Source organism: Bos taurus, chromosome 14, assembly GCF_002263795.3.
Source record: "Bos taurus isolate L1 Dominette 01449 registration number 42190680 breed Hereford chromosome 14, ARS-UCD2.0, whole genome shotgun sequence".
Classification (NCBI taxonomy): Eukaryota; Metazoa; Chordata; class Mammalia; order Artiodactyla; family Bovidae; genus Bos; species Bos taurus.
The window spans coordinates 61,409,345-61,433,762 of NC_037341.1; the positions used below are offsets into that span (position 1 = coordinate 61,409,345).

Below are 24,418 nucleotides of genomic sequence, written 5' to 3' on the forward strand. Positions count from 1 at the left end.
AAAGAACAGTTCACATCTGCTGAGTATGTTACATACACAATATTACTTTAAAGGTACTACTTGATACATGCTCATTCAGAAAGCTCCACCCAGAACACACAGTGTCTGCTTAAGGGCGACTCCAGCAAGTAGGAAAATCTTCCAGGCCGAATAACTAGCACGGAACACCTGGGCACATCATCCAAATGTCTGGGCCAAAGAGTAACACAGCTCATTATCTGATGACCCACACTCCATGCCTTTTCCACATCACTGTCTATATTGAAAAGAGATTATGGAATGTGCTTGCCTCAGTCATTCAGCGCCTACTAGAGACTGGGGGCATGGGAGGAAGAGAAAGAGCCAAGCGGTCAGAAATCTTAGGCTCTGAAGAGTCGGACACGACTGAGTGACCAAACAACAACGAACACTAGGTAACCAAAAGAGTGAGTGAGAGTATGTGTGGTATGATCCTATTTTTATTTAAAAATAAACTGTGTGGACAATGTATGTTATAGAGATATAGGAGAAAACCAGAAAAACGATGTAAAAACTTCCTTGCAAAGAAGAAATTGAGGGGGCTGGAGGGGTGGCCTCATGTTTTACTTTATAGAAGTCTGGATTTGTTTGAAGTTAACCATTACTTCTGACTTAACAATATACAATTTTGAAACCAAACGGATTTAGGAGGCTAATTTTCTAGGTGGAATATGATAGTTTAGAAATGCCCTTAAAATGTAAAAACCTCTTTCATTTACAAGCCTGTGAGGCCATGATAAAGGGAACACTGCCACAAAACCTGATTTCAAAAGCTCACTCAGGACATTACCCTGTCTTATTCCAGAGATCTATAAGGCTAGCCATGCCTCTTTTCAAACTGTATCAAAAATAACATAGATGTCAAGATGAGGGCAAAATTAACAATCTTAAAAAACAAACATAAAATAAGGACTTAAGACAAAACAGACGACTAAAGCAGCAGAGTTCTACTAAACTTTATTCAAAACTGACCCTACTTCCTACTTGAGGTACCCCAAAGTCTAGTGTGCAAATATAAATACCCATCACATGTTCAAAAATAATCTTCCAATTGGTGCTCTGACCCAGCTTTGGCACACGTGAATCATCATGCACGTCAGCCACGATGGTCACCTCTTGGTATATATAGCACAATCCTGAAGTGGCACAGCGAGTCAGCCATGACACCATTTATTAAGCTCTCACTGAACTGTACTCTTGGAAGTTACACACACCACAACCCACCTTTGCACAGGTAATTTTATTCTCTCCTGTGGGTGTCAACAGTGCTCAGAGATTGTAATTTGAAACATTCAGAAAGCACATACCTGAATATTGTCACATTTCTTTACATCACGATTCAGTAACTATTAAACAATTATGTCTACTAAATACAGTGAACAAAATGGCATAACTGTTTACACCATTCCCTTGTAAACAAGGCTTTTGTCACAATAGTAACAAATGGAATTAATGCATACCACAATATGGATGAGGAAAGACCTTCTTTTTAAATAAACCATTCAGTTCATAAATAAACTCTGATTTTTTTTCAGTACACATTTACAGACCTGATCAATAAAAAGAAACAAGACATGTAGTTTCCTTTTAAAAGAAAATGTTGCGAAATGGACCTCTAGGAGAGAAGGCGCCTAGGAGAGGAGGTGAGAAGCAAGCAAGGGGTGAAAGAGAGTTACAAGTGCAGCCCCACGGCAGCCTATGTCTGTTAGCAAACACCGACACGACACGAGGACAGGGCTGTCTGGAGGGCTCATTTTACTTGAATTCCAGCAAGTTGCAATCGATCTTGTAGTACACATAGGGGTAGTATTCCTGTTGACTCAGGTTTAAGCCTGGAATATCCATAGGAGCCTACGGAAAAGTCAGATGATTATTCAACTAAGTACTTAGAGAAATGAAAAAAGAAAAAGAAAAAGAATATTAACATTCACAGGCCTACCTTGGAGATAGCAGATTCTGATCCAGACCACCGCAATTAAGCAAGAGTTACCATAAGCCAAGTCACAGGAATTTTTTGGTTTCCCATTGCGTATTAATGGTATGTTTACACTTACTATAGTCTACTAAGTGTGCAATGGCCTTTTGTCTTAATAAACAAGTACCTATCTTAATTTTAAAATACCTGATTGTTAAAAACTGAGAACCATCATCTGACAATGCATGGTTGCCACAAACCTTCAATTTGTAAAAAAATGCAGTTTCGCAAAGTTCAATAAAATGAAGCACAATGAAATGAGGTATGCCTGTACCTTCTTAATGAACTGGGCTAAGTTTATACATTTTTCCTAATTTAATCTGAGTTTGACATTGTTAACTCCATTTTGCAATAAGGAAACAATCTCAGAAAGGCTGACCTGCCCTGGGAAACAGAGCAAGTGAGTAGTAATGCCAGATTCAAGTACTCTGCCCTCAATGGCTGTGTGGGTTTAACCGTGACTCCACCGTCCTTTTCTATGCATACTGTATAAAATTACTTTTTTAGTCTCAGGCTTGGGGTATTGAGTTTATGAGATACAAGGCTTATAAAATGATGGATAAAAATAAACCAACTGTGATTTTTACTGATACCACTTACTATGTATGCATGTTATAAGAATTTACTGGTATAAAATTCTGCATCAGTTAGACTTTACATATTATCAACAATTCCATGAAAATTTGGAGTCATTTCCTGCCTTTTCTTCCATTAAAAAAACCTTGATTTTTCTCCTATGGGTTCTAACTAATGCACATGTGAAATATTGCCATTCTAAACTAGAGGAAAAATATCAGCAAGCTATTTGAAACAAAAAATATAAAAGCCTGCTACAATTTTAAACAGCAACAACAAAAAGAACACATTGTTGTATGCTTTTGCATGCATAAATGTTCATACATTTCTGTTTTAAAAAAGATATAAACATACACCATTTTAGAGAATGATAATTCTCTTTAAAAATGCCCATCTATTGACTCTGCTACTTCTACCAGATAAAGTTACAGTAATGACTTATTTTCTTCCTCTCTGCAATCTGTAATTCTTGTAAACAACTAGTATCATTGCTTGTGTGGTCTCTCTGCAGCTATAAACATCAGATCTACAGCAAGACAATGACTGGCTCTTAGAAATACCAAGGAGCAACTACTATAAAATGGAGTAAGCAAGGTAAATTATTTACTAACAAATTGAGAATCTTAAAGCAATTACGTAACATCTTCTTCCAATAATTTTTTTCTGAAATTCATCCAGTTCCTATTTTACCAGGTTAATAAATACTTACATCAATAATAGCTGCTGCACTGCTGTCTAGATGTTTATACAATTCATATAATACTTCTCTCAGTTTCTTCATTGTTTTCTTATTGGGTTGAAGGAGCATTGCTTGGAAGTTCACTGGCAAGCCATACCTTATAAGGAAGCAGAAATACAGGATGTAACACAAGCAAACATATGCAGAGATTTCCTGCTTAAAAGCAAGTATTCTCATACTCTTCTTTAATCACTGTTAATGGGGAGAGGGTGCCTCATTTTAATAACCACCTTTACAAGTTCAGAAACTCACACCTTCTCTGGTCCTCACTGTCCATTAGAAATCTTTAAAATGAGAGCCAACTGTCCACTAGGAATTACTTTTAATTAGTCTTCAATTTTTAAGGTAATTTATGCCCACCCTCAGCAGACAGTGATAATATGTCAACAGTACAGGCCTCTAAGTATCTGCAGGGAACTGGCTCCAGGACCTCTGTGAACACCAAAACCCAAGGGTGTTCAAGTCTCTTAAATAAAATGGTGTAAGATTTGCGTATAATCTACATATATCCTCCCATATACTTTAAATCATTTCTAGGTTACTTATAATACAATGTAAATGCTATTTAATTCGTTGTAAATAAAATGCAAACGCTATGTAAATCATCGCTAGTGCCCAGGAAATTGAAGTTTTGTTTTTTGGAACTTTCTGGAATTTCTTGTTCAAATATTTTCAATCCACAGTTAGTTGAGTCCATGGATTTGGAACCCAAGAATATGGAGAGTCAACTATTGATTCCTTTATGATAATAAAGAATATGGGGGGGAAAAAGCATGAGATTACCCATCTACTACGGAAATTCAAAGAAATTTACAAATAGCATGATGGCAGATAAGTATTTTGAACTATTTCTAATATGAGCAACGTGTACAAAGCATCACAAGATGGTTGACATTTTAAGTATCTCAAAGTAATAAAATATTTTAGGCTACTATGAAATGAGGACTTCAAATAAGGTTACTGTGTATCAAACTACATGTAAAATCTGTGATAGGTCTTTTAAACAAACACTGACTAATATTCATAACCTACGTTTAACTTAAGCACAGAATATGGAAAGAACCAGAGCACAGCAGCATGATCTTTTTTTAAACTCGGTATCAAGGGCAAGACCAACATGCACGTCATAAGCAGTATGATACTGACAATCTCTCCCTCATGAGTAGCCCTTTGGTTTCCCCAAATCAATTTCCTATTAGCAGACTGCGTTTCAATAAAGAGGTGCAATGCCAAGGGATCTACACATTCTTTAGTTCCAAGTTTCTCAATGAGCTTTCTTTACCTCAAAACAGACTCAACAAAAACCCTCAGAGCTTTCACATGAATCCATGCAATAAACGCCTCACTGAAATTCACTTTCAGCCACCGTACCAGTGGTCCCTATAGAAAGAAAGAAAAGAATCACCACAAATTTGGTCTTCAAAATGGCAGTGAGAAATCAGATAAATCAAGTATTTTTAAAGCAGTGACTATCCAGTGAGAATCTTAAGGAAAATTCAGTCACATTATGTGTCTGTGTGCTTAGTCGCTCAGTCATGTCCAACTCTTTGCGACCCCACAGACTGTAGCCCGCCAGGGTCCTTTGTCCATGCGGATTCTCTAGGCAAGAATACTGGAGTAGGTAGCTATTCCCTTCTCCAGGGAATCTTCCCAACCCAGGGATCGAACCCAGGTCTCCTGCAGTGCAGGCAGATTCTCTACCATCTGTGCTACCAGGGAACCCCCAATCACATTGTAATTCACTTTAAAAATGTTTCATTATTCTCATATCTTGCATACTTTACCTTACATTAGATGAAAAGGTTAGCTACTACTGTGTAACCTCAGTAAATACAAATATCCATTGACTCTATTCACTACACAGAAAAGGCATGTATGTGTGCATGTATGTGTGTGTGTGTATTTTTCTTTTTTGCGGCCATGCTGTGCAGCTTGCAAATCTTAGTTCCCTGATCAGGGATCAAACTCATGGTCCCTGTAGTGAAAGTGCATAGTACTAACCACCAGGACTGCCAGGGAATTCTTAAAAAGGCATATACTATAGTGAAGTCATTTAAAATGATACAGAATATACAAGTGTCCTATAGATTTGAAAACCAAAGTATAAAAATCTAAATTTACTATCCAATACTGTTAAACATTTAATACGTTCAAAATAGAATTTAATTACAAACAACTTCCTTGGAAACAGAAAAAATAGTTATGTAGTAAGTCATTTAATATTTCTAAGTATTAGTTTTCTCATCTGTAAAATCAGGGGGTTGACTTAGATCCCTAAAACCTGCTCATTATGTTCTAATTTCTTAATGATTCTATTATGTATTGACAGCATAAATTCTTTATGAACTTATTAAACTATTCAGTATTATTCCTAGTACTAAATAAAAACACTTCTTTAAAGAAACAAACTTCAAACAACTTATTACCATTTCTCCATACTCAAAAGACACACACGATCAGTTCAGCTAACAGTTATTTGGGTAATATTACTAGGCTCATTTGGATATAGCAATCAATTTACACAAAAAGGATAACAACACAACAAAGTGAAAGTCTTTGGTTAAAATATCTGTTCTTTTAGGGTACTGGATCTCCCCCCCAACCAGCTGCTTTTATTTGACATTACTTCATTAGGGTTAGTTTTCTTCCAACTGAGATGTTAGGGTTTATCAAGTACTTGGAGATAGTTGTAAATGGAATGTGCTTTTGTTTCCCTTGCATTATAAGAGAAACACATTTGCACTCTTCATGTTTCCCCTTCCATACACTCTTTAATCTTCACAAAAATCCTTTACTTGAGGATGGCAAGTCCACACTATCTTTCACTCACAATTCCATCCCTGTTCTCCACCGTGCCTAGAACATACTAACTCACCAATGGTTTACGTACAAATTCCTTCAGTAAAAGACTACAGCATTAAAAAAAAAAATTCTGCCTCAAGAAAATGAAATTTCCTACTGAAAAGAGAGAATAATTACTTAACTAAAATGACCCCTCACTATAGGAGCATTAATCAAAACACTGTATTTAAAATTAACTTTTGATACAGACTTAGAGGGATTAATTTTAAAATATACATTTTAAGATAACAATTCACAGATCTCAGCTTGCTTAGAGAAAACTCATTTTGACTATTTAATAGAAAAAAATAACTAAAATCAAAATCAGAAAAGTTTTTTCTTTTAAAGAAAAGCAGTACCAGTTTTTCTTCTGCTTAACACTGATTATATTAAATATTAAAAATACATACAAATTGCTTTTTCTTGTCAGTAGAAAGCCTGTTCATTTCTTCTTTGTCTGCTTTCATCTCCTCTTCATTATACTGGAAGTCACGGACGATGAATCTAAATTAGGAAAAAAAAGAAAACCAAAATTGTCCACAGGAAGTATAGATAATCTAACAAATTTAAAAAACTTTTAAAATAATAATCTTACTTGTTTTCCCTGGCTTTGTGTCTGAAGTCATCAACTGCCTTCCTAAACAAGGTGACATTACATAGGTAACTGTCTTGGTCCTCTGAGAGAACACTAGAGAAAGAAAGACAAAGTCCATTTAAAGCTTTATATTTATTGCTCACATTCATATTGAGGGCAGAATTCAGAAACAGGGAGGAGGAAGAACAAACAGAAAGGTATGGCAGCCCTTCCTGAACCCCTCAGTGCTTTTCAGCTGTACTGCCTCAAATGCTGAGGACACTCAGTCTTTATGTTTTTACTTACAGTGTCTTAACAGGCCCCTCGTACATTTCTTCCTCACCAACAAAATTAAGCATTAACTCAAGGAAAGCTTCCAAACCCTAAGACCATGATTTTCCATCTGTATCAGCAGCAGGCCAGCCAAGGACAAACTGTCCAGCAGCTGCTTGTTTTCCAGACTCTCCCTGCTTCCCGGCTAAACACCCTCTTCTCTTTTGCAATCTGAATTCTCTCCTCTTCTTTCCGGCCCTGCCCCCAGAGGCCTGGCCCTCCCCTTTTAATTTGTGCCCTCTCGAGACTATTACACTTAGTTCTTTTACCCAGTGCCCATCAAATCCAAAGCAAGGCAGCTACCAAGTAGGCAGAACTTGATTTAAAAACGGAGGCAGAAGTCAAGTGGGGATAACTGTTTGTGAGCTACAGGTCTGAGTCTCCAAACTCTCTGCATTCAATTCTACTGTTGTGTACAAGCAGTAACAGTACATTCTCACCCGTGTAACCAAGCCAAGACGAAACTAAGAGTCAGTGCTTTTCAGCTGTCTCATGGCATTTTCAGTCACCCACATGTGTGGCAGTGCTTCTGGAGCTTACAAGCTCTTCTGTTCTCTTCTTACCTCTCTCCCAAGGCTCAGTTCTGCCATCTGCTCTGCTCCAATCAACTGACCCATTTCACTGCTGAAGCATCTTTCCTGCTTTTCTTCATGAATTATCTTTGCTAACCCGGCTCCAAAGCACAGATGAAACTTTTCTCTGCACAATGGCTAGTGTCATCTTTTTCTAGGTCCTCCTTGCTAGCATCCTCTGCTTCATCTAGAACTCCAGCTCCCTGAACAAAAAAGCTTCTGTGAAGCACCACCAAGTCTGTGGTGCTGCTTCCCACAACAGAGAAAAGGCCAAGTCAACCAATGATCTGACCCAACTAGTTTATCTGAACAGGCAAAAGTAGAGACAAACAGCTAAGCGGTAATTGTGAAAGTATATGTGAAAAGCACCTCTTTTTGAACAGTTTTTCCAACAGAAAGAAGCAGAACAACAGTCTAGCTTCCACTTCTTTGGCTGTGTGAACTCTGATGCGGCATTGATACACGTCTTTGCACTTAGCCACCCAATGACGGCAGTATTTCACATGGTCCAATCTTTCAAGATTTATGAACATTTTGCAAATAGCTAGATTTTGTGTTTAAGTGAAATTATTTAAGTTTGAAGATGGTCTTTTTCAATCTATTCTCCCTCAAAAGTCCACTTTCATCTTCACTGCTTCCAAGAGTAATCACTCAAGTATTGTGCCAAAGAGCAACAAGTGACAACGTTGCTACCTAAAATTCACTTTAAAATAAGGCACTTAGAACAATGACTAGCACATAGTAATTACTCAAAAATGTTACTAATTAGGATAAGCAAAACATCCAGCATTAGCTCATAGAGCTCTTTCCTAAACCGTGTATAGCATTTCAGACTGACTCACTAAGATGTGTCTGCCTCACATAAACTAACCATCCTCTTCAGGGCTGGCCGAGCTACTGCCCTGTTCTTAATGACTCAAATGCCTTTTCAAGGAGGTGATCTGAAATCAGTCTTTAGAACTGCTAAGCAGATGAACAGATGTTTTCACTGAGTGAGGAAGAGCTGGAGGCACTCAGGCGGTCAGTGGACACTTGGGGGTCATTCAGAAGATAGGTATCGCCTATACTCAACTGGCAGCATCTGAAACTTTTTCCTTTAAACTACTAAAGTGATTTTCAAAAGATGTAAATCTCTGAAGGAATATTTCTGAAGTCCGTCTTCCTGAGTAAACCTGGGCTCACATGCCACTCCCCTGGGCTCAGCTCTCCACAGCCCAGGAGGGCATGTCATGCGCACTGCGTCCTCTCTCTCCTCCTCCCCCACCCCCAAATGTCAAGCCAATCTCTGTGGCTTTAATGGGCTCCAAAGAACAAGGTTTAAGAACGTGTCATCCGTCCGGATAAACAGCTTCAGAGGAAAACCAGTATCAAGACACAACCTCAATCTTCAGTTTACCATGTGAAGGGCCAGTGTGAATGGAAAGCACTCCCCAAAAATGGGAAAAAAATTCACAATGAGTACAGGTTTGTGGTTTTGTTCTCAAAAAAAGAAGTCAACATTTATGAAACTGCAAGATTCATATTACCTTCTACTTTACATATCTTCTCAAAATTATTTGTCTATTTTTTTTTTGGCTGTGCTAGGTCTTCACTGGTGCGAGGGCTTTTCTCCAGTTGCGGCAAACGGGGGCTACTTCTCATTGTGGTGCTCTGGCTTCTCACTGAGATGGCTTCTCTTGCTGCAGAGCACCAGCTCTAGGAATGTAGGCTTCACTAGTTGCAAAGTGTGAGCTCGTAGTTGTGGCGACAGGCTCAGCTGCTCCATGGCATGTGGGATCCTCCCAGACCAGGGATTGAACCCATGTCTCCCACACTGGCAGGCGGATTCTTTACCACTGAGCTAACAGAGAACTCCAACTTCATATATCTCATCGAGTCTTAAAAGGACCTCATAATGTGTACAGCAAAGGTGTGATGCTCATTTTACAAAGAAAATGAGGCCCAGAGAAGTTAAAAGACTTACCCTAGGTCACACAGCAAGTTGGTAGCAGAACCAGCAAAAGAACTCAAGATTCCTGGGTCCAGGACTCTTTCCATTATACTAAGCTACCTCCCATATGACACAATGAAACTGGAAAAGAAAATACTTCATCGGCCTGGCCTTACTACCACCACTTCTCTACTACCTCCCAGACTTTCCTTTCATCCTGCTGACACCTCTTGAGGAATATACACACAAAAGAATTCTTCGGGGAGCATACACACTGTACTTATATTTTCTTGGCAAGTATCTCATGTGGAAAGGCAGAATACAGGAAAAGATGACATGTTATAATGCCATGAGCGCACAACTTGCAGTGAAAAGACCTCAATTTTTAGTCCTAACTTTGCCATTTGACACTTTTATGGCCATATGCTTTAGGCCACAACTTAACTCTTGTGCATTTTTTACTTCATCTATGAGAAAAAGTGTAACAACTGCCCAAACTACTTCACAGAACTGTTGTAAATATCAAATTAGACAATGAATATTAACCTGTAAGTTCAAAAATGCTTAATAATTTTTTTTTTTCCCAAAGGAAAGTACAGGCTAGGTAGAATCTATGCTCACTGGAAAGTGATAGTAAATATCTGCAGACCAACACAGTAGCCTAGTAGCCATTTTGGTATACTTCCTTGACAAGATAAATGGGGAATTAGAGACACACAGTAGGTATGAGATAAGTACTGAAAGAAGGATCTTGAGAAGGTTGTACAGCAGAAAAAGTACCACACAGGAGACCTGGGTTTTGGTTACAGCTCTGCCACGTATGAGATATGTGACTCTGGGCAAACCACTTCAGCTCTGTGGCCTCAAACTTCCACATCTATCAACATGAGTGGGTTGGTGAGACTGTGCAAAGGCCCTTCCAAGTCTAAAATTATAATAACTAGAGTTAATATAATTCATTTATTAGGTGAAAAAGATGGTTCCAAAACTATAAAATTTACCACAAAGAAAAGATCAAGATATTTCCTAATCCAACACCCAGACTACAAAGGAATTCTGGGCGAGAGCAGGCTGTAAGGCTACTACTTACTTGCTAGACCTTGGAACTACCATTTCAGCTAGTGTCTCATACTGCTTAATCCAGTCGTTGTGGTTTAACCTGCAGAAAAGGTACAATTAAGTTACCAGAAGAGAAAAACAAGTCCTACTTCCTGCCAGACCCAGAAAGAGAAAAAATTATGTGACAAACTATATATATATATAATTCAACTATATATATATAGTAAATATATCTCAAATCTATCTAACAAAAGAAAAATCAAGTTTCCTACAGAGAATGAATTCAAATACATTGAATGGTGAAGGAGGAAACATAACGCACCATCTCTTACATCTAGTAACGACTGCAAAAGAGGCACACCCTAGAACTCAGTTTGGAAAAGAAGCAAAGCAAAATGGAGATTTGAAATTATTTTCAAACTTTAGGGTTAATTTATATTACCTCACTAAAAAGAAAAGAAGAAAGCAAATAAGGAAGTAAGAGAGAGAGAAATGAGAGAAAGAGAGAGAGAGAGAAGCCATGTTGAAATCACTAACACTTTTATTCAGTGGCCATTCAGAAGCGCTGGGAGAAGGCACGTTTACTGAAGCACAGGGTACCAGGAAGCACTGAGTCAACAAAGCGACAGTAAACCAAGCTGCCACAGAGCATTGTGCAACAGCCTTCCTTCCTTCTCTAGAGACCACTGGCTTTCGTGGGTGTGGCAATATAAAATAAAGAACTGTATCGATAGTATTGTAGCCAGGATAATAAATAAGCCACTATACAAGGTACCCTAGGTCTGACCCTAGGTTTCCAGTACAGTGTACAGAAAACTATGAAAACTTCTTGTCTTAAACACAAATTTTAAACAAAGGTTGCATAAGACAAATCTTTTCTCTGGACAACGGTTATTTCCATGCATAGTATAAAAACACACATACACAGACATTTTTCAGAAATAATCAGTATTTTCTTATTCTGCAGTAAGCGGGGAAAGGCAAAAATCAGATGATACTGTCGCCACTGTAAATTAAATGGAGGTGCTTTCCCGCCCCTTTCCAGGAGGCATCATTTTCCTATATTCCCAGTTTCCTAGCCAGATAAAAATGGAGAGCACAGCAAAATAAGACTTTATGAATAATGCTGACAAGAGTCCCCAAATCTCCCACGCCAGTTTGGATCCCCCAATGATTTCCTGATGGTAAGATTTCAGTGCAGGTCAGAAATGAAACCATTAACAGGATTTTCCGCCACCCACCCACACATACAGAATTCTAACCTTCAAAAGATTTCATTTTATCAAGATTAACTATGCCCAAATGTTAATTAATACAGAAGGCCTAATCTAGAGGAGATTTCAAAGAATTATCCAACCTAAACTATGGCCATAACCTGTACCTGTTTTTGTAAATAAAGTTTTACTGACACCAGACATATCACTTCATGCACACAGTGGGGATGGCAGCTTTTAGCTACAACCACAAAGCTGACGTGGCAGAGTTGAGTAGCTGTATCACAAACCATATGGCCTGCAAAGGGTAAAATACTATTCGGCCTTTTATATAAAAGATATGTTAACCTTTGATCTAATCCAATTCTTTACTTCTTAAAGGGGTTAATTTATCCTAATCAATCATAAAGATTTTTCAGAAAAACAAAGAACTTCCTATTTTGAAATATCTAAAAACAGTATTTTTTTAAAAATCCAATAGTTTAGCATTATTTAATTTTTTAATGGTCAACTCTACTAAGTTGAACTTGATTTAGAATCTCAATTTATAACTGACATCTCTATTACCAGGTTACGAACTAAATTCCACTGTATGTGCCATATGAGTATATGTTGGTTGACAGAACAAATGACAAGGTGATATTCCATTCACACTCGGGTTTTGTGGAAAACTTCAAATTACAGTATCAGGCACTAACATTTTTCTTGTATTTTAATAAGTAAAAACCTTTTGTAATGAAAAGACATACTTGGGAACTACGACCAGTAACGTGACGAGATACTCTGAGTCAAGAACAAAGTCATCCTTCTTCACAATTTCTGCTAGACTTCGAGTTAGCAAACTCCCTCTGAGGAATAAGAAAAAGATCATTAGGCTGATAATTATGTGGTTCCATAACACAAGTAAAGATACAGCAGGCTAAGTATAGTTACATATACTACACATACATCTCAAGAGAGATTAGCCTGAGTTAACATTTTTTATTTGATGTATCAAGAAGCCAAAATTTAGCTGAATATTTCCCATATCTAAACCCAAAGAAATGTCAAAATTTTATCAGAATTTGCCTCTAGTGTCTCCCTTTGTGTTTGTTTTAATTATTATAACTCAGTTCTTCTCTTGATTATATATATATAATGTCTTAACTGGGAAAGTGTTATTCATTAGGCATCAATTAAAGTCTACCTCACCATAATTATGCAATCGTATCATCTAAGCACAACCTTTGATTTTCCTCCCTCTCCTTGGGTATCAATTTTGGTTAGTTAACCCAACAATCAACTCTTTGAATGCAAGTCTTCACTTGGTCTCCCAGTAGATTCACACTGAAAATGACTTGCCCTGTTTGCACCCCTGACAGGACGACTCAGTTCTGCCTCTGGGATACGAATGTATACCTTGAAGAGTTAAGTGCTTAAGGCTACACCTGTAGTAGTCATACTACAGTGAGATCAACCATAAGAAGAGTGTTCTATTTTAAGAAAACCTAACATAAAAAATTGAAACATAAAAACAGATAAAAATGGAAACACTGGAAAACAGATAAATTAAAGAATGAGAATTACATAAAAAAGGATTTTTCTATATAATTCTTTTAAGCAGCAGATAATTGCTATGTAATTAAATTATGATTTAATTTAAAACAATTAACTTTAGATAATTTTTACAGTGAAAAATCAGATGGATAAAGGATAAACCAGGACCCAGCTCAGAAGTATTATGTATGAAACGAGCATAATAAATCAGCCTCACATCTGTTTTGACTAGCCTGAAATAATGAGTTTTTCTCCATGAAGTGAAAAAATACCACCTGACTACAGAAACGGCACACACTGGAACTTACTAAAACCCCCAGCAACAGTTTATCCGCAACATACGCTACACAGCGGTCCTCGACATTTTCGGCACTGGGGACCAGTTTCATGGAAGACCACTTCCCATGGACCAGGGAGGCGGGGCCGGGTGGCTCAGGGTGATTCAGCCTGTTACATTTATTGTGCACTTTATTTCTAGTATTACTACATCAGCTCCAGCTCACATTATCAGGCATTAGATTTCAGAGGTTGGAGACTCCTGTGCCACAGCGCTTCTCCAATTCTAAATTATTCACATATAGTTGACATGCTTACGCGTTCTTTCGTTCCAAATTCTGAAGATTCCCTTTCAGGTTGTTGTATGCGGATGCTCGAGATTTCAGGTCATTGTCAATCTGAGTGACACCCTTTACAGAAGAAAGAAGAGAAATAGGGAGAATCTTCCTAAATCTGCCTCTACTAATACAATTAAAGTAGTTGTGCTGAAACTTTAAAAAACAAACCCACCACCAGTTCCTGATGTAATAATATTCTATTATTTTAAAGGCATTATTTTTAAAGGTCATTAAAAAAATAACCTACTTCATTTTTAATAACTATGGGAATTTTCATATAATCTTTTCTACTAAAGATAATGTTTTATCTACATGTATTTTTATTATTGTTACTATATTCTTAAACCATGTAAATGAAATCTAGATCATTGATTAAAGACATGACTAATTGGAAGGTTTTAATACACAAGTCTAAAGAGTTAATTTCCAAAGGAACGAAATCATACAGAGTTTTGCTGTTTATAACACCACCATTCTTACACAAAACATTTTTGCAATGAAGTTAACATTTTGCTTCAACTTATTTATAAATGTTACACAAGCTAATTTTTCAAAAATATGATTAAAACTACTAACAATTTAAGGAGAAGACACAAAGCAGTAGATTTAACACTTGAAGAACTAATTTCAACTTAGCTCTACCATTATCAGCCATGTGGCACGCTGGGGTAAATCACGTCACCTCTCTGAGCCTGTTTCCTCATCTATAATAGTATCAGGAAGAAGATGACTAAATCCTTGATAAGGATTAAAAGAAAATAATGCTCAGTCATAATAAGAACACCATTTTATATTATCTGACTACTCATTTTCATTAAATTATTTGACCCTGAGTTAAAATCCTTGATAGACTATTTATTTACATTTAACCACAGAGCACAATGTACAAATAAAGTCAGTGGAAGCTAAGGAAGTCTGTCCGAATGATTTAAACTGTACTGTTCATCCAGCCAGGTCACAGATATGTTGTCAAACAGTGAATAGGTCCTTGTCTATTGCCTCATTACAGTTTCAGTTTTACATTTTTCTCTCAAGCTCAAGGACTTTGCAACAGAAAAGGAACTCTTAGTTTAGTGAGTTCATGGATGGACTTTCAACACCTGTGGACTCGCTGAAACTGTTCATAAAATCACGCAGTATGAGAACACAGGCAATTTTTCTGGGTAAGGAATCAATACTGAATGTCAGAAGGCGTCAGAGAACCCAAAAAGTTTAATCTGAATCAGTACTGTACATAAACATACTCAAGTGACCATTATCATATATCTGAATGATTTGTAAATCTCTAATCAATTCCAATTTATAATTCTATGTGATCTCAGTTATGCTTAAAATTTGTAATTTTAAAGTTACTTTTCTTAGTCAAACACTGTTGATGTAACCTTTAACTTAACCACTTAAAAAAACAAACCACACACATGGATAATGTGCATGTGAAAGTGTTATCCTCTTCCGACAACTTTCTTTTTTAAGTAAAGTTGCAGAATGTCACATATAATTAAGTTGCCTTGTCAAAACCTAAATTAGAGTACTTAATAGCTAAATACTTATAAAATAAATAGAATCACTATAAATCAATGTGTCCTACCTGTGTCATTTTTTTATCTTACCTTGGCAATTATTTCAGAAATATTTTTCAGGGACTGCTTGATTGGATATTTAGCCATGTCCCACTGAAACCTTGTTATATAAGTAACCAAGTCAACTGAAATAAGGGAAGAAATTAATTACTGAGGAGAAGCAATAGAGTTTTTTATAGTTTGTTATACAGTAATGCCAAAATGGGCATTAAGAAAATCAGTAAAGATATCATCACTTGTGAAGGTTAAATAAATGTGGGACTGTATTAGGTAACATGGATTAATCAAAATTTTTACCTGTAATCTGACTGAATTCTCTTCTCCTTACTCAAAATTTAATATATATATTAAAATGCTCCTTCTAACTTGATGACTTAATAAATGAAATATGCACATACCCATGATACATGGGAAGGTGAGAGAGACACAGAGATTGAGAAACTACTGCAAAGTGTCTCCTCAATAAGAATTTGACAAAAGTATGTTATTTCTTTGCAACTTACCCAAACAAATTGAAAATGAACTTGTCTGTTAAAACCATGTGATGACTGTTTCTAGGAGTCTGTATTTCAGTAATATTCAAAACGTGGACCTTTTCACTTTCAAATGAAAAGAATAAAAAATGCAAAGCCAAAGAGAAACTCAACAACTAATTCCCTGGAAGTCTAGTAGTCAAGATGACTTTATCCCTCAAGCCTGATGGGATCAAAGTCAGGGAAATCAAATGTCAATTATAGTTAACTGGTGAAAGTAATTCATATCAAAATATCTTCTCTCCTCAACTTCTCCCGACAGAATACCAGCAAGTCAGCAACATATCTGGTATTTTCAAAAGCAGTTTTGGATGCAATGTTCCCTAGATGGTCACCCCCCTATTCTACCAAGAAGACTGACTTCCCTACTTCATCAAGTACTTAGAGATCAGTGAAGGCACCTAAGTTAACACATCTAACTCCTGTCCTTCTGCCCCAGCCACACATTAACAGAAACAGTAAGCAGGTCAGGGTTGCTATTTTAACAGAGAGCAAAAATAAATTACTAATTATTTTAAATTGATTAAGTACTTACTGAACATCTACAGTTTGCAACGGAAAGAAACGAAATTAGAGAAACACTGAATTTAAAATACAGTGACCACTGAGAGTTTAGCCAAACCTCCATACTACTGCCTTCACATGCATTTTACATGGCCAAGTAGCCAGCAGGAGCCTAGAAATCACACTAGATAATAGCCCTCCTGGCTAACAGCCCTAGATAACAAGCCTGCAATCACAGTAAACGTAAGCTCAGTTCCTGGTTCGATTTCCGATACCAATCGGTGATAAGCACTCTCCCCTGCTGCCCAGGGCCTCCCCTGCTAGTGGACCCTTTAGATAAGACCCCCTGGGGCAGGAAATGGCAGCTCACTCCAGCATTCTTGCCTGGAGAATCCCATGGACAGAGGAGCCTAGCAGACTGTAGTCCATAGGGTTGCAGAGTCGGACACGACTGAGCATGCATAGGGCTCTTCAAGTTAATCAAAATTCCCCTTTTTAGTTTGAATTAACCAATCAGGACTTGGCTTGGGAATCCCAAATCACTCCACCCATGGACTCTAATAAAGGCATGTGCTCCAGGTCCTACTGTTCTTCCTGTCTGCACCCCGCCCTAACTTCCCTGCATTGCTCCCCTCCCTCCAGGACCTGTGAGTAATAAACTTCTCTATTTCTCTTTCCCCTGTGGTCATTCGTTGAACTGTGGCTCACCATCCTATGATAACCCAGGGCTCTACCTAACAAATGTTAATTTATTATAGTGACCTACCACAGTAGGCTATACAGGACAGAAAGAGAGGAAAGGATTGTTTCTTATTTTAATGACATATCAGTAAAGATCCAACCAGTCAATCCTAAAGGAAATCAGTACTGAATATTCACTGAAAGGACTGATGCTGAAGCTGAAACTCCAATACTTTGACCACCTGATGCGAAGAACTGATTCACTGAAAAAGACCCTGATGCCCGGAAAGATTGAAGCCAGGAGGAGAAGGGGATGACAGAGGATGAGATGGTTGAATGGCATCACCGACTCAATGGACATGAGTTTGAGTAAACTCAAAGTCGATGATGGACAGGGAGTCCTGGCGTGCTGCAAGTCCATGGGGTCGCAAAGAGTTGGATATGACTGAGCGACTGAACTGAATTGAAAATGAAACACATGCTAAACTGATATTTCAGGAGAAAACAACAAGTGCAAGGACAAAGGACAATGATGTGGTTGAAACCATCTTTATAAAGCTATTATTACACAGAACAAACTTTATGTAATTATTAGCTTCTAGCTACAGACAGGTCAGTAGTAGACTATTCTATAAGTACTAAAGAAATGCCATATGAAATTTGAGGGGAAGAGGCATTACTCTGCAATAAGATTAATAATTTTCATTCTAAAGCTTCTGTAGTTGGATGCAATTAAATACAAAAAGCTAGAGAAAACTGCAAGTATTCACCTGGAACAATGCTGAGACACCTAACTCAGAAACACACTTTTAAGTGGAACTGACAAGTAGATCCTGGAAAGAACTAAGGTAAATCTTTATGATACTGCTTTCGGAAGGATCCATATTAAAAAAAAAAAAACTATAATATATATAATGTACGACTGTCTTATGAGAGGTTGTGTTTCAGAGGACAGAATGTAACTGGCAGTATAACCAAATTGTTAATAATCATTCTATTTTAATGGCTTTCTACGGCATTTAATACCCTTATCTATATCTTTTTTATGTCTTTCACTTTATTGAAGTCAATATCAAATCATGAAACATTAGCTTACCTCCATTGGCCAACAGGTTCTCCTGAACTTTATCTTTACTGTCCTCCAATACGTCAGCCATATATTGAGCCACTTTCTTAACCACCCTTAGGAGAAAAAAAAAAATCAGTGGTCACTTTCAGGAAAACAACCTAAATTCCATGCTACACAATGAACATGTTACATGAACACATGAATTTGACTCTGTTTCCATTACACTATCTGTATAATAATGTTAAACAATGGGTCCTAACTTCCAAAATAATGTTAAGGACAAACTGAACCAAGATTTTATTATATGTAAAACTCAACTCAGTAACTGTAGTTTTAAGGAAACCACCTGCAATACGTTTATCAAGTCTGGAAAGAAAGTAGTGGAAAGTTGGCGAGGGGAAGCTGAAAGAGTGTGCAACAGACTTCACCACCCTGTAAGAACAAAGTGGGAAGCAGGAGCTTGCACTCATCAGATGCATACTTCCCCTCAGGACAAAAGGGATCCGACAGGCAACAGAACACAAGCAACAGTGCAGTCCTACATTATGTATTCATTACCTACTGACGAGCATCTACTATTTGAGATTTGTTTTGTTGTTGTTTAGTTGCTAAATCATGTCTGACTCTTTTGTGATCCCAAGAACTATAGGCCGCCAGGCTCCTCTGTCCATGGGACCTCCTGCTCAGTGCTAAAGAGGAAACAAATCATGGTGCCAAACTACTGAAGCAACTGTGTATCACCTTGTCAACCCCTTTACTTTATAAACACACCCAAGTATAAAGACAGGAAGTGATTTAGTTCCAGAAGTCACAAAACCAGTTCCTGGCAGAGCAGTGACAGAAATCTGTCACCCTGATTCTGGTGTTCTGTGTTCTTCACCCCCTCACCCCCCACCATTCCTTGTCCACCTATGGGCCATGGGTGGGATATATAAGTTCAGCTCAGTTCAGTCGCTCAGTCATGTCTGACTCTTTGCTACCCCATGAACCGCAGCACGCCAGGCCTCCCTGTCCATCACCAACTCCCAGAGTCCACCCAAACCCATGTCCATTGAGTCAGTGATGCCATCCAACCATCTCATCCTCTGTCATCCCCTTCTCCTCCTGCCCCCAATCCCTCCCAGCATCAGGGTCTTTTCCAATGAGTCAGCTCTTCCCATCAGCAACTGTGTATCCCAAGTATTGAAGTTTCAGCTTCAACATCAGTCCTTCCAATGAACACTCAGGACTGATCTCCTTTAGGATGGACTGGTTGGATCTCCTTGCAGTCCAAGGGACTCTCAAGAGTCTTCTCCAACACCACAGTTCAAAAGCATTAATTCTTCAGCAGTCAGCTTTCTTCACAGTCCAACTCTCACATCCATACATGACTACTGGAAAAACCACAGCCTTGACTAGACGGACCTTTGTTGACAAAGTAATGTCTCTGCTTTCTAATATGCTGTCTAGGTTGGTCGTAAAAATCTGTGGTGAGTGCCAACTGAGATGATCAGGTTACAGAGATGCATAAAGGAAAAAGATTTCATTTCCAGTGACTGTAATCAAAAAAGCATAATGGATCAAGAGCAGGGCAGTGAAGGACAGGAATGGTTTTTTTTGAAAGGCTGATTAGGCATGAAGAATGTATATTCTTGCCACAGGGCATCGTATGAGTCAAGATCTGGAGAGAAAGAAAAGCAATGAATGAGGAGGGGTCCAGACAGTCTGGAGTGTCATGCTGGGGAGAGAGGGAGGTTGGGCTAGGAAGCAGGCTGGGGTCAGACTGCATGGGGATCACCTCTGACGGCAGTCAGCAGGAAGAGGGGTGACACGGTCAGGACTTGGGCCAATTTCTTGTATGACTTTTGTGTTTAATGGCAGGGAGTGTAAACTGGAAGACAAATTAAGAAACTCCTGCAACATGGACCAAGAAAGGCCAGGAAAAGGCGACAGAAGGACAAAATGTGAATGACAAACCTAAGCTGAATGACCTCAATTCTAAGAAAGTGCAACAAATTCAGAAAAAAATGATGTAAACTGTAAGTCCTCAACATGCTTAAACCTGGGATCTGTACATACACTTGGCTGTATCTCCAAAATCCACCCATTCCTTCAAAGATGAACCATTATTCCCATATAACTTGAGGAGCATCTTGTAAACAGAACCATGTGCTATGAACATTCAAAAATGAGCATGATCACAACACTGCAAATCAACTATACTTAAAAAAAAAAAAAGTGCAGGTTTACCACAGAAAATAGTTCAGAGTGTAAAACTGCCTGATATCAAATTTATCAACTTAACATTACAGAACTGAGAAATCCAAAATCTCCCTCTGCATCTCTACAAGAGTATCTATGACATATGGTCACCTTAAAAAAAAAAAAACAGTTCTAATGGTTAGACCACTGAAAAAGTACAAACTATAATTTACTCCACCACAATGTTCAGACTTAAAAAATTGTAACACTATAAGCTAGAATCTGTCAATTCTACTAAAGTCTAAGAACCATATGATTTTTAAAATTCCTCAGATCTTTCAGGGAGACTGATAAGGACACGAATGCATAACAGTGCAAGATAACAACAGTGCATAACAGTGCCTAAGAACTGCATCTGTGTGACACTTACTTTCCTAAAATTTGTGCGCCAATCTTATACTATATTCAAGACATCCTGCTGATGATGTAAAGAAAAATCTAGAAAGCTATCGAGGTGATGAACAAGGCTCCAAGTAAGTGTTGATAATTATATTTTCAGGAGCCTCCCTTCCCAGTGTCTTTCTGTGTCATGACTTAACATTGTAATGAGGTAGGTGGGACAGCAGAAAAGACAATCACCTCAAGGTGGCAACCACAAAAAGTTTCCTCAAACTCTTTTATTAATTAAAAACTTACATTAAGAGACCAAGAGACAATTCTTACCATTGGTCAGTTTTTTGAGAGTATCATCAATAATTACTTTCACATTTGCTCTATACAGATGCAAGGAATTATTAACCCTTTAAAAGCAAATCTGTTACTCTCTGCTTTCATCCTCTCTTTTCCATTTTTATTGCCTAATGCCTCCTCTTACTTGAGGTTTTCATTATTTCTTGCCTAATTCGACTGTAAAACTGGTTCTTAACTGGCCTTTCACCTCAGGAATACATCTTTGCATGTATACGTGCTAAGTTACTGCAGTCGTGTCTAACTCTATGCGACTCTATTGACCACAGCCTGCAGGTTCCTCTGTCCATGGAGATTTTCCAGGTAAGAATACTGGAGTGGGTTGCCACATGCTCCTCCAGGGGATCTTTCCCACCCAGGGCTCAAACTCGCGTCTCTTAGATCTCCTGCATTCACAGGTGTGTTCTTTACCACCAGTGCTACTTGGGAAGCCTAGGACCTCTTCAGGTCTATTTATTTCCTTAGCACACGTTGTTATGTACCAAGATCTCTCTGAAACATCTCAGCCTCTATAACCAGAGCCAGTGCATTTGAGGTTCTACCAATTCAGAAAAGTCTAACAACACAGAAGGGAAGACCCTTCTGTACAGATTTAGAGAATAAGTTCCCCTCTATTCAAGCCTGTTCCTTTAAAGCGTCAATCAGATACACACTTCTTAAGATTCACCAAAATTCTTTTTTTTTTTTTTTAACTAATTATACCTATTTACCTAAGCCCTAAGTATTAAAAGCTCTGTATCTCAAGACTCAAATGATTTGATTATAGACTGATTCTGTCAATTAATCAAGATACAGAAAGCTATTAAGGATCCCATACCCACCTTCAGCTAAAATACACAGAAACTGAATTTCCTAAGTAACTAAACCTGTAATCCAGAAAAATCTTTCAATGTAACTGAATTTTGAACACAAAAGCATCACTAAATAAATCTTCCAACAAATGGCAGAACATCCCATGTTCACCAACCAAAGATTTAATATGCTAGGGTGGCAACACTCCTGAAATTATTTACAGATTCTACACAATCCCCACTGAAATTCCAGCTGACTTTTTGCAGAAATTTGACACAGTGTTCCTAAAATCCAAATAGAAATGAAAGGAACCAGAATAACCAAAACAATCCTGAAAAGACTAAATAAACTTGGAGAACTCACACTTTCTGATTTTAAAACTAACTACAAAGCTACAGTCAAGAGGGCAATGTGGGACTGGCATCAGGACAGGAATATGGAACACAAAAGGGAGTTCAGAAATGTTAATAACTCTTACATTTATGTTCGACTGATTTTTGCAAGGGTGTCAGGACAATTCACTGCAGAGACAGAATAGTCTTTTCAACAAATGGCATTAGGACAACTGGATACTCAGTCAAAAGAATGAAGATGGACTTCTACCTCACACCATATACAATAAGTAACTCAAAATGAATTCAGTTCAGTTCAGTCGCTCAGTCGTGTCCGACTCTTTGTGACCCCATGAATTGCAACACGCTAGGCCTCCCTGTCCATCACCAACTCCTGGAGTTCACTCAAACTCACGTCCATGGAGCTGGCAATGCCATCCAGCCATCTCATCCTCTGTCGTCCCCTTCTCCTCCTGCCCCCAATCCCTCCCAGCATCAGAGTCTTTTCCAATGAGTCAGCTCTTCACGTGAGGTGGCCAAAGTACTGGAGTTTCAGCTTTAGCATCATTCCTTCCAAAGAACACCCAGGACTGATCTCCTTTAGAATGGACTGGTTGGATCTCCTTGCACTCCAAGGGACCCTCAAGAGTCTTCTCCAACACCACAGTTCAAAAGCATCAATTCTTCGGCACTCAGTTTTCTTCACAGTCCAACTCTCACATCCATACATGATCTCTGGAAAAACCATAGCCTTGACTAGACGGACCTTTGTTGGCAAAGTAATGTCTCTGCTTTTGAATATGCTGTCTAGGATGGTCGTAACTTTCCTTCCAAGGAGTAAGCGTCTTTTAATTTCATGGCTATAGTCAGCATCTGCAGTGATTTTGGAGCCCCAAAAAATAAAGTCTGACACTGTTTCCACTGTTTCCCCATCTATTTCCCATTAAAACGACCTAAATATAACAGCTAAAACTAGAAAACTCTTAGAAGAAAATATAGACACAAAACTGTGATCCTGGATTAGGCAATGGTTTCTTAGATACAAGGACAAGAACATAAGACACAAAAAAGATAAACTGGACAGCAAAATTAAGTATCTTGTACCTCAAAGGACACCACCTAGAAAGTGAATAAAAACCAGAGAATGGGAAAAAATATCTGCAAGTCCTATCTGATAAGAGAGTTGCATCCAGACTATATAAAAAACTCTTACAAGTCAATAATCAAAAGAACGGTAAGTCAATTAAAAAACAGGTGAAGGATCCAAACGGACATTTCTGCAAAGAAGAAACATAAATGGCCAACAAACAAATGCAAAGATGCTTAACACATTATTAGCCATTAGGGAAATGCAAATCAAAAACACAGTGAAATACTCTTTAATATCCATTAGGATTGCTATAATCAAAAAGATGGATCTTAATGAGTGTCCATCAAGAATGTGGAGAAATCACAAGCTTCATACACTGCTGGTGAGACTGTAACAGAGTGCAGCCAACTCTGAAAAACAATCAGACAGGTCCTCAAAATGTTGAAAATACAGTTACCGTATGCCCCAGCAATTCCACTCCTTGGTACGTACCCAAAAGAAATGAAAACATATGAACATACAAATACTTACACACAAATATTCATAGCAGCATTTATTCATATTAGCCAAAATGTGGAAACAACCTTAATGTCCATCAACTGATGAATGGATTAATAAAATAGTCTATCTGCACAATGTAATATTATTTGGTAATAAAAAGAAATTAAATGTTGATACATGCTACAACATGGATGTACAACATGCTACAACAACCTTGAAAACATTACACTAAGGCAAAGAAGGGCTTCCCTGGAAGCTCAGACGGTAAAGAATCTGCCTGCAATGCAGGAGACCAAGGTGTGATCCCTGGGTTCAGAAGATCCCCTGGAAAAAGGAATGGCAACCCGCTCCAGTATTCTTGTCTGGGAATTCCCATGGACAGAGGAGCCTGGCAGGCTATAGTCCATGGGGTTGCAGAAAGTCAGAC

The 24,418-nt window shown here is 38.1% G+C and overlaps 1 protein-coding gene across 1 annotated transcript in view; it reads right to left on the reverse strand.

The window, feature by feature from the left end:
* Positions 1–1,239: 1,239 nt before the first annotated feature.
* Positions 1,240–24,418, reverse strand: part of ATP6V1C1 (ATPase H+ transporting V1 subunit C1) — a gene marked incomplete at its 5' end in the record, with an annotated part of 40,122 nt that continues 16,943 nt past the window's right edge. Inside the window, 10 exon segments of the mRNA NM_176676.1 lie at positions 1,240–1,869; positions 3,279–3,405; positions 4,591–4,688; positions 6,560–6,653; positions 6,745–6,837; positions 10,649–10,717; positions 12,581–12,679; positions 13,962–14,053; positions 15,592–15,686; positions 18,376–18,461. Of these exon segments, the coding sequence (NP_788849.1) occupies positions 1,774–1,869; positions 3,279–3,405; positions 4,591–4,688; positions 6,560–6,653; positions 6,745–6,837; positions 10,649–10,717; positions 12,581–12,679; positions 13,962–14,053; positions 15,592–15,686; positions 18,376–18,461 (949 nt within the window). The 3' untranslated portion in view covers positions 1,240–1,773.